This window comes from Ziziphus jujuba, chromosome 4, assembly GCF_031755915.1.
Source record: "Ziziphus jujuba cultivar Dongzao chromosome 4, ASM3175591v1".
NCBI lineage: Eukaryota > Viridiplantae > Streptophyta > Magnoliopsida > Rosales > Rhamnaceae > Ziziphus > Ziziphus jujuba.
The window spans coordinates 20197853-20208902 of record NC_083382.1 but is presented as its reverse complement, the minus strand read 5'-3'; the positions used below and the strand labels follow the sequence as shown (position 1 = coordinate 20208902).

General features: G+C 34.7%; 2 protein-coding genes across 10 annotated transcripts; one reads left to right on the top strand and one right to left on the bottom strand.

The window, feature by feature from the left end:
- The first annotated feature begins 5259 nt into the window (after positions 1-5259).
- Positions 5260-9353, top strand: LOC107409713 (pentatricopeptide repeat-containing protein At1g06270). 9 transcript variants are annotated; one of them, XR_007240298.2, is made up of 4 exons: positions 5262-6629; positions 8305-8343; positions 8495-8547; positions 9213-9353. XR_007240298.2 is itself a non-coding variant. In XM_025070235.3 (2 exons), the coding sequence occupies exon 1, from the start codon at positions 5349-5351 to the stop codon at positions 6375-6377; it is 1029 nt and encodes a 342-aa protein (XP_024926003.2). In that variant the 5' UTR covers positions 5260-5348; the 3' UTR covers positions 6378-6401; positions 6479-6871. The 9 variants fall into 9 exon arrangements, 2 of the variants coding, with proteins under 2 accessions (XP_024926003.2, XP_015872624.2); XR_007240300.2 differs by lacking the exons at positions 8495-8547; positions 9213-9353 and having other exon boundaries at positions 5260-6401; positions 6538-6629; positions 8305-8442; XR_007240303.2 differs by lacking the exons at positions 8305-8343; positions 8495-8547; positions 9213-9353 and adding an exon at positions 7876-8015 and having other exon boundaries at positions 5260-6401; positions 6538-6629.
- On the bottom strand, positions 7184-9804 carry LOC107409805 (zingipain-2). The gene is made up of 2 exons (XM_048471865.2): positions 9189-9804; positions 7184-8524 (listed from the first exon to the last, which is right to left on the bottom strand). The coding sequence occupies exons 1-2, from the start codon at positions 9604-9606 to the stop codon at positions 7935-7937; spliced, it is 1008 nt and encodes a 335-aa protein (XP_048327822.1). The 5' UTR covers positions 9607-9804; the 3' UTR covers positions 7184-7934.
- Between the last annotated feature and the right edge of the window lie 1246 nt (positions 9805-11050).

Below are 11050 nucleotides of genomic sequence, written 5' to 3'. Positions count from 1 at the left end.
TGGAGTCTCTGAAAGGAGAAATAGAACCCTTTTAGATATGGTGAGGTCAATGCTTAGTTATTCATCATTACATGAATCGTTCTGGGGATATGCCTAAGAAACAGCTGCATACATACTAAACTTGGTTCCATCTAAATCTGTTTCAAAGACACCCACAAAATTATGGAAAGGGCACAAACCCAGTTTAAACCATATTCGGATTTGGGGTGCCCCGACACATGTCTTACCACAGAAATCTCAAAAATGGAAATCTTGTACGGAATTACGTATGTTTATTGGCTACCCTAAGGGAATGAGAGGTAGAATATTTTATAATCCAAAGGAAAAGAAGGTGATAGTAAGTACTCATGCCACTTTCTTAGAAGAGGATTATATGAAAAATTTTAATCCTAAGAGTAAAGCGACTCTGGAAGAGCTTGACTCAGTTCGAGATCCACCAGAAACTCCTAGTCTTCCACCCCTATTTCCTATTGATGTTCAAAGAGGGAAAAATATACAAATTGTACCTAAAGGTGAACAAATACAGGAAACAGCTCAAGACCAAATTCAAGAAACTCAAGAACAATATCATAATGAAAAGGTTGATCCACCTGAACTACAAAACTTGGATCCTTCCGTACATGTACAACAATTAGTGCAGCAAACTCGTAGTGGGAGAATGATACGTAAACTTGCAAGGTATGCCTTATTAGGAGAGACTTATCAAGTCATTCTGGATAATCCTGATGACAATCCTACCACATACAAAGAGGCATTGGAGGATGTTGATATGCAAGAGTGGAGAAAGGCCATGGACAGTGATATGGAATCTATGGATTTTAACTCAGTCTGGTCTCTTGTAGAAGCACCTAAAGGGGTAAAACAAATTGGGTGTAAGCGGATTTACAAGAGAAAGAGAGGACCAGATAAGAAGGTTGAAACCTTCAAAGCTACATTGGTGGTAAAAGGTTATACCGAGAAATAGGGTATAGATTATGATGAAACCTTTTCGCCAGTAGCCATGCTTAAATCTGTTCGGATTCTCTTAGCTGTAGCAGCAGCTCTCGATTATGAGATTTGGCAAAGGGATGTCAAAATAGCTTTTCTTAATGGGGAGCGGAGGAGGACATCTATATGCAGCAACCGGAAGGTTCATAAAAAAGGTTAAGAACACATGGTTTGCAAGTTGTATAGGTCAATATATGAACTTAAGCAAGCACCCAGTCATGGAACATTAGATTTGATCAAGTTATCAAATCATATGGTTTTGAAAAAAGCCCAGATGAACCATGTGTGTATAAAAAGATTCAAGGTATAGTGGTAATTTTTCTTATTATTTACGTAGCCGACATTCTGTTAATTGAAAACAATGTAAAAGTGTTGTCAGACATAAAAAGTTACTTGAAAGAGCAATTTGATATGAAGGATTTGGATGAAGCTAACTATATTATAGGAATCGAACTTTTACAAGACCGAAAGAATAAGGTGTTAGCTCTATCCCAAGCTTCTTACATTGATAAAATAGTGACCAGGTTTAGCATGGAAAATTCCAAAAGGGCACTTCTACCCTTTAGACATGGAATTCATCTTTCCAAGGAGCAATCACCAAAAACTTTAGAAGAGAAAGAACTCATGAGTAAGAAACCTTATGCTTCGGCTGTTGGTAGTCTCATATATGCCATGCTATGTACCAGGCTAAATATCTGCTATGCAGTGGGAGTAGTAAGCCGGTACCAATCAGATCCCATAGTAGAACACTGGACTGCAGTGAAGCATATACTCAAGTATCTAAAGAGAACGAGGGATTATACGTTGGTCAATCTAGTGGGAGTCTTGAAACCCTTAGTTATACGGACTCTGATTTTCAAAGGGATATTGATTCTAGTAAGTCAACATCGAGATATGTGTTTACTCTAAATGGAAGAGCCATTTGTTGGAGTGTTAAACAAACTTGTGTTGCTGACTCCACAACTGAAGCTGAATATGTGGTTGCATCTGAAGCTGCAAAGGAAGCTGTATGGCTTAAGAAATTCCTTTTGGATCTTCATGTGATACTATGTGCAGATCGGCCCATTACCCTTTACTGTGATAATAGTGGGGCCGTAGCACAATCCAGAGAACCCAGGTCTCACAAAAAGCAGAAACACATATTAAGAAAGTACCAATTGATCCATGATTTCATTGAAAGAGGAGATACAGTGGTTACTAAAATAGCATCTGAGGAGAACCTAGCAGATCCTTTTACTAAGACTCTTCCTGAACGTGTATTTGAGAAGCATGTAAATTGTATGGGTCTTAAGAGGGTCACAGGCTTACTTTAAAGTAAGTGAGAGTTAATTACATTTATGCTCTTGGAGCAAGACAAGTTGTAGTTTCATTTTCTGATTCAATAATATTAAGTTATTTTTTTGCGCACAATATTTTACGTATAAGGTCTAGATTAATTATGCAATATGTGATCATATGGATAAGTCCATAGAATACATGAGCATAGGTTCTCATAATTAATGAATTGTCTCACATTTGTTAAATAAAGCTGGGCACTTTATTTAGACTGCAATATTTTATGAAATAATTTGTTTTGATTATTATAAAATATTGGAATGAATTATAGTCATTCTCAGAGAATCGGAAGAGATTTAATTAAGGATAAATTTCTGTAAAAGGAATTAAATTTCAGGCAATATTGAATATGCTATTTTTCTTAATCCTGAGTGTATTATAAATAGGTAATTAAGTGACTATGATTCTTTGAATTATCAATAAGTGAGGTCTATTTTGAATGGCCAATATCTTGATGATTTGGAAATCATGGTTCTTTGATTATTAAGTATTTATGAAATATACAAAATAGAATTTGTATGAAATATCCTCTTGATATGTTTCGGTACTTGAATAGTAAAAGTCACTGGCCACTGCATTGGATCCGTTAAAGAAACTGATAAATCAGGAGAATAAATAATTAATTGATTAACAGAAATTATTATCAATTAATTATTGATATTTTACAAAGGAAAAATACATTTAATATAAATATTATTAATCTTGGAGTTCACATCTAGGTTTTTGGTGGAGTAGCACTGGATAAGATCAAAGTCCCAGACTTGCTCACAGCAAGTGGGAGATTGTTGGATTTATGCTTTTGGAGCAAGCTAATCCATGATCAGGAGCATTGATTAATAATGGGTTGTGGGATCCCTAAACTAGCTCATTAAATGATAGAGTCCATTTAACTGATGATTAAGATACAAGAAAGAGCCCATTAAGTGGGCCCAAAGTATTATGAAACCCTAGGAGGATTAGGATTAGCAATGTACAAATACATTGCTTACTAGCCTTTAAAAAATAGGTTTTACGTATTATTTTCTAGAGATTGAGAATCTCAGTACAGAATTAAAAACGCCGTGAGAGAAAAACAGAAACTGTGAGTTTCAGGATTTCTTCATATTAACCTTCTTATTTCTTTTATGATCAGGTGTGCCTATCCGCAGATCTGTTACTAGAGAATAGTTTGGAAGGTCCTGCACATAAAAGTTAGTAAAATTAATGAATAATGACATAATTTATCACATACTTTATTCAATCTCAATCAGGCTTCCGCTGTATATATGAGTCCAACAGTTTGAACTGTTGCAGATTTGAAATGACATACCTGCATATTTAGAAGACAACAAATTATTGAAAAGTTTTCTAAACATAGTTCAACACCCCTGTTTAATTAAATTCTATTATATTAAAAACTCATTTTAATTTGAATACGCTTACATTCATTTGATTGGGCTTTGGGTTTCAAAAGCCCCTTTTTTAATGTAAGTTGGAACTCATTTGATTTTTTTAAAAAAAATTTTTTTTTCTCTACTTTGAAAGTGAATTGATTTTCCAAAAAATAAAAACGGTAGTGCTTTTATCACAACCAAATTTAACAATCCCTACTACAGTTTTATATATAATTATCAAAAACTCTTTGACTTTTTTAATTGGTTGACCAATTTTCTTTATGATTAGGTTTCATCTTCATAGTCCACTGTAGAAACAATTACAATTAGACATAAATGCCGATGACTTCCATCAAAGACTAGTAGCAAACTTCTCAAATAAATATAATTATGGTGCTTCTTTGTCCGTGACTATTCAATTTTTATTTTTCATTGGCATTTGTGGTGGAGGAATCTTATTCATATTTTATCTCTTATGGCACGGCTAATTATATTATTTTTAATTATAATTGTCGGGAGGAGATTAAATTCTAAAAATTGTTGCATTCCCCAGCTAAAAACTGATTCTAAAGAAACGTATATCAATGAAGATGAGAGAGTTAAAAATTCCCATAAAGAGAAAAGAAAAATTGATTAAAATTTTCAAAAAGAAAAAACATTAAACGAAAAATTAATCCCATAAAGAGAAAAGAAAAATTGATTAAATTTTTCAAAAAGAAAAAACATTAAACAAAAAATTAAGGTTTTTAAGTAATTTTACATCCCTATGTAGTGCGGGTAGCAATTTCTGCCATGCAATAGGTTACATTCATATAAAAAAAACTCTAGCAACCCAATTTTCAGTGAAAACGAAATTGTACACAATAACTCTTCCAATTCGGATGAGTTAATAATTCAAGCAATGATATTAGACACCCCATTGTCCACGCACTAACTGTGTAGGTTATCAACTCTCTTGTAATTTGGTTTTCTTTTTTAATAATATTTGCCTTGGAGTTCTGTTAGATTCAGATGTGTGCTAACCTAATTCGGATGCTCATGTGTCTAATGGTTCTCTAACATATGTTTTCTAGTTATTGTTATTATTATTTTTATTATTGGTAAATAGTTTCACAAAATTATTATTTACAAATATACAATAATTGTTATTTATATATATATATATATATATAGATATAATATAATTTTATTTTGGTAATCCAGTTATAGTTATGACTATGTTGTTAACTTTTAACAAAAATAATTTTGTCTTTACTAAATATTATTGAATATTATAACGAATAATATAGTTCAATGTTTATATATTATCAATATATTTCTTAATAATATTGATTATTATTTACTACTATAATGTTTTAGTTATTGTTATCATTATTGTAGCTGTTTTTGTTATGACTGCTTCTGCAGCAAAGTAGTTTTAGAGAGTTATTATAATTTATTTAAAAATGCTTTTGTCCAAAATGTAAGAGTGTGATTGAAATTTATGTTTATAAGCTTCCAAAGAATATATTTGAATGATTAAATCAAATCAAGGGGTCGAGTTGTAACATACCCTTTTTAAGTTTTTCAGAAGTTGTACCTATGCTTTATTAACATTTTTATAAACACTGCGGGTTTCATCTACTGTGTCACTCTCTTATTAGGAACTGAAACATGGCTAGTGGAGCAATGAAATTTTGCAGAACTCTATTACCTCTTCGTTATAATGTCCAATATTGTTTGATACACTCCGCCTCATCATCAGAAATTCTCCAAGAAACCATTGAAGATGCAGTGAAAACCAAGAGCTATGAAAAAATTCCTGATGTTCTTACATCTCACGGACAAGTTCGCCAACACCCAAATCCGTTCTCATTTCTTTCTACCTATCCCCCGGCCATTAGGGCAAAATTGATTGATGAGATTCTGCAATCGTTTGTCCCTGTCAGGCCTCGCTATAGATCACAGATTGCTTTCTCCTGTCTCCTCTCCTACACTCTCCAAAGCCCCAATCCCCTCCCTATATCCCTTGCCATCCTCCAGCGTACCCTTCGCTCGGGTTGTGTCCCTGCCCCTCAAACCCATCTCCTTCTCTCTTCTGCATGGCTGCGACGCCGTCGCCAATCTCAATCCGTTGCTGAGATCTTACTAGAAATGCAGTCAATTGGATATTCTCCCGACTCGGGTACCTGCAATTACCTCATATTGTCTCTGTGTGCTGTTGACCAGTTGATGGAGGCAGTTAAAGTCTTGAAAGGATTGAGTGGGGCTGGCTGTGTTCCTGATTTGGAAAGTTACAACGCGGTGATTAGTTCAATGTGCAAAGTCAGGAGGACTACTGAGGCGGTAGATATGATTAAGCAAATGGTGGTGAAAGTTGGATTGGCACCAAGGCAGGGGACTTTGGTGAAAGTGATGGCGACATTGCGGGCAAACAGAGAGATGTGGAGAGCAGTTGAGGTGGTTGAGTTGTTGGAGAGGGAGCGTTGTGCTGTTGGGTTTGAGATCTACGAATCGGTGGTTGAAGGTTGCCTGGAGTGTGGTGAGTTTATTTTGTCGGGGAAGGTGGTAATTGGGATGACGGATAGGGGTTTTATACCATATATCAAGGTCAGGCAAAAGGTTGTTGAAAGGTTGGCTGGTATTGGCGAATGGAAGCTTGCATGCGCTGTGAGGCAAAGATTTGCGGATTTGAAGTCTTAGCTCCTTCTATTTCTTTTGGAAGTGGTATGACACATACTAGTTGGTACAACATCATATTTATATTTGGCATTTGAATACTATGTTTTATGTAGTTTTCCCAGCCAGCCAGTTGCACAGGAGTCTGTTTTGATTTCATGGTGCTCATTTCTTCATGCAATAGTAAGGAGGATTTTGAAATCCATAGTTGTGTGCTGCTAAAGCTGGAGACATTTCTTTGATTGGAACTTATGTAACAGACATACAAGCAGGCAGGTGAAAATCACAACCCTATTATGGTTATGATAAATTACTGATGTTCTCATTACCCTCAGCCCTGCTCTGTTTTCCTCCTTTCAGTCTCATTTTTTTTAGTTTGTCTTAGAGTTACTATGATTATGAATACTCTCGCTCTCTTTCTCTCTCTTGGTAGAGAAGAATTTCATACTGTTAAGTTTCCAAGGAAAAATGTTTGGCATCTAGTTGGTACTAGTTACAAAACCATGATCATTGATTTATTACTCCTATTTTGCCTATGCTGGTCGTGGTATCATTGTTTTCTTTTCAACTTTTCTTATATGTTCGTTTTCCAAGATTGAATCATTCTTTAAGTATATATACAGTTGATACTTGACAATGCTTTAATGTATTAACGCAACGCGTGAACCATTTTCAGTGGTTTTAAATTTTACTTGCTTTTTCAAAAGTTACAACAAATATGTCTTAAAGGAAGGTACCATTATCTGGCTTCTTTGTAGTCTTTATATTACTGCTAAAGTCTGTTTTGATATCGTTTGTCTATTTACCATATGCTAAAGTCTCTCTCTCTCTTTCTTTTTTTTTTTTTTTTTTTTTTTTTTTGGGTACTTTGTGTGTGTGTGTGTGTGCGTGTGTGCGTGTGTGTGTGTGTGTAAAAAGTGTCTATCTTCTCAGTTCTTTGATGTATCTTAATTATGAGCTTCAGTGTCGCCAGAGAGCACATAGATGATGATGATGGAGCTCAAGCTGACTAAATACGAATGATCAAAATTGGTATTATATTGACTCAAATTATTCAGCCCTCAAATATCCGAAGTTCATAGTTTTCTAGTCATTTCCTTCACATGCTAAGCAGTCAATCAAAGTAGGGGAAAGTAGAAGTCAGTTCTTGGCCATCTATAATGTAACTAAGCAGAAGTCAGTTCTTAGCCATCTACAATGTAACTGTTTATAGTCATGCAAGCGCAATAACCGTTGGTATTGTTTTTGTTTTCCTTTGTTTCCTGATACTTGTATTGGTATGTCTTTTCAATGAAATTTCATATTAGCAAAAGGAAGTAGAAGATTCAAAAGGCAATGAGACTGGTAGAATCAAAAGCAATGAGACTGGTTGGGTTGTTCATGATGTACTTTGTTAACTTGAAGAATGATCCTTTGTTCTATTTTAAGTTTCCATCTTATAGCAATGTATTGCTTTTGTGTTTCATATAGATTTCTTATTGATTTCAGTACCCTAATAAAATACGTGGCTTTTTGTATGAAGTTTGAAGATAACATGTATCATCCTAGAACCAGAAAAGGCCAATTAATCTTCAGCACTTATCAAGCCTTTAGTGGGTAGCTAGCCTCCATGGCAATGCCGCATGTGCCTTCTTTATCTCTTGAATCACGCGAGATTCTGATATAACCAGATTCGCCCCATTCTGTTCCCCATGAATTCTTCACAAGCCAGTACTTTTTACCATTGTCTTCTCCATACCCAACTGCTGTAACTCCATGGTTTAGGTCTTTTCCACATGGCCCATCAAAGATACCTTCTGAATATAGTTGAAACTCATAACTACCTGCATCTATTGCCACAGAGACAGGTTGTTTGGCAACTGCTGCCTGTAGACCGTTTTCGTTATTGGCGGGTACCTTCTCATGTCCGCTTATTCCAACTGCATGTTCTCTCTTTTTGTCTTTGTTGCAGGTACCATCTGTCCCTTTATAAGGATAATTAGTCTCAGTGGTGAGCCCATTCCTTTTGATGAAATCAAATGCTTTATCCATTAATCCACCATTGCATCCTTCATTTCCACTGTCAATGTCACAGTCCACAAGCTCTTGTTCCGAAAGAGACACTAATTTTCCTGTTTTGATTTGGTTGATACCTTCAACAGCTGCTACTGCAGAGAACGCCCAACAACTTCCTGTTTTGAAAAGCGCAGTACTGGTAAGTATTTGCCTTAAGACAGAGAATTTTTTAATGTAATGTTTGAAAAGAACTTGCTGTCATATATAAGCTCCAACTAGTATTGTTATTATGGAAACATCAAGAAAGTAATAGTTGCTTTGAATGTGCATAAATTACATGATAGTATGATTTCAGATGACCCCAAACCTGATACATTTATAATTTATTTATTTACATATTGAGAAGATCATTATTCCAAATAGCAGGTGGTTAAATTCAGCAAACTGATTTTGAAATAAAAAGCAAATCTTGTCCTAAGCAAAACAAAATGAAAAGTGTGTGCCACTATAGTTATTTGTACAAAATGCTTAACATGTAGACAGCTAAAGAACAATACATAGTGAATCAATTTATCAAATTTTGATTGACCCAGCCCTGGTCCTTCTTTTGCCAGCCAGCCTCCACTCTTTGCCGATGCTCATTTTATAGAGTGACGGGATACCAAGTGACAGCATCTTAAGCATACGAGAATAATAATAATATAATAATAATAAAAGAATGATATTTGCATATAAAATTTTGATATAAACAAATGTAATTGTAACATAACACTTGATATGCAAAATTTGGTAAGCTAATTTAGTGACTGCTATTATTGTTATAGAAACCAAAATATTTACCACATTGGCCTTGATCCTTGACAGGAGTCACGGCACCTTTCTCTCTCCAATCCACTTCCTCAGGTAAATCCCCGTGTTGGCAATATCTGGGGCCTAAAGGTGGATTCCAGACATATTGGTAGCCCAAGTGCTTGGCTCTAAACTCTGCATTTGACAGATCTGCAAATATGTTGTCAGTGAGTTTGTAGGAACGTTTTTGAGAATTCACAAAGTCGATGAACTGAACATTCATCTGGTAAATCCCAAAACGAAACGCCCATTCCTCTCTACTTTTAAATTGTCGATCATATCTTGCCAGCCAACTCTCAAATCTCTCCTTCATGGCTTTTGGATCGTAAGCTGCAGTTGAAGGCAACCATAAGACTAACAAAACTAGAATGGCTACGCTAGCATGCCTTGGAATTTTAATTCTCTCCATGAGTGGCTTAGTTAAATGTCATTGAGAGTGCCAAGTTTAAAATTAGAATGAATATAAATAAGCTTTGGAGTGTGATGCTGATTCCATATTCACAATGCCAACATATAAGTAGATCCGTCTAGGCAATTATTTTTTTTTTTCCCCTTCTATACGAGGTATTTTGGTAGTACTGCCCTTGCTTGTTCATGTTTTTCTCGCCCCAGGAATTCTTTTGTGGCAAGGATTTTATTTTGGACGCAGAAGAGGCAATTTTGAACGGCAGAGTCCTCAAAATCACTAAATTCTGTGCAAAGTATGGAAAGACATATGACGGAATAGTGCTATAAAAATGTATATTAGGCTTATTAGCTGCGAATCAGATCCCTCGTCTCGTCGTTTTCTCCATTTTAAAAAAAATAAATAAATAAAATTGTTATACGCAATTGTAAACATGCATTAAGAGTGCTGTTAAATAACTGTTTCAATTTCGAGACAAAGGAACGGGTAAAACAGAAAATGAGAAGCAAGGTAAAACAGAAAATGAGAAGTAAACGTACGATCAAATTTGTTTATGTTTTAGTGCAACCCAAGAAGGAGATGCCAGTTTAAGTTTGATTTGACAACCAATGTCCATGCAGAAAACATGTAGTTGCAAAATCCCAACACGAAAATAATTGGAATTTGAACATGGAATTTATCATTCTAATATAAATTGAAGAGGAATTTTATATAAGTTCTACTTAATTTAAATTCGTTTATGTTGATTACCTTAGCATTCTTATTATAAAAACGTATTTATTAGAAATATATATATATATATATATATATATATTTTGCAACACTCTAGTCAATATTATATTTTAGGTAGGAGAACCGTATACACAACCAGAATTTTTCCTTACACCATCAAAATTTTAATGACTGACAGACATGTTCAGTCACAAGATACCGAGCATGAATATTCTGATATTCAATAGTTAATGATCAAATATTTTTAAGTTCTTTGGTAATACGACTCCCAACGATTAAAAATTGTTCAGGCAATGAGAACTGAATAAATTTTTGGTTCGACACAGATAAATTTTGGTCCCGGAAAAAATAATATATTTCTCTAGACGGATGTAAGTCAGTTATATTCAATTGGGTGGTTATGCAACAAACAAGACCTATTTAGTTGGATTCTAAAAATGTTCAATGATTTGTGACAGCTAGCACTGCTTTTACTTGGTTATTGTGCAGGTAAGCACTACTTAAGAGTGCTAAATAATAGAAAGTAGGTGGCAGAAGTGTAATAAAATTCCTTTGGATGATCAATCTGTCATATCTACCACCTGATCTAAATTAGGCACTATGTAGCATTCAGTTGATGCTTTTTGCAGCAAGAATCTTTATTTTATGTCCATAGCATGTGCCCCATGTTCCATACTTGCAATCTGTACCCAAATTACATATAAATATATATCTA

Coding starts and splice junctions, on each gene's coding strand:
- LOC107409805 (XM_048471865.2), bottom strand. CDS start 9,606: ATGGAGAGAATTAAAATTCCAAGGCATGCTAGCGTAGCCATTCTAGTT. Junction 8,525..9,188: donor CAAGGATCAAGGCCAATGTG/GTAAATATTTTG, acceptor TTTTCAAAACAG/GAAGTTGTTGGGCGTTCTCT.
- LOC107409713 (XM_025070235.3), top strand. CDS start 5,349: ATGGCTAGTGGAGCAATGAAATTTTGCAGAACTCTATTACCTCTTCGT.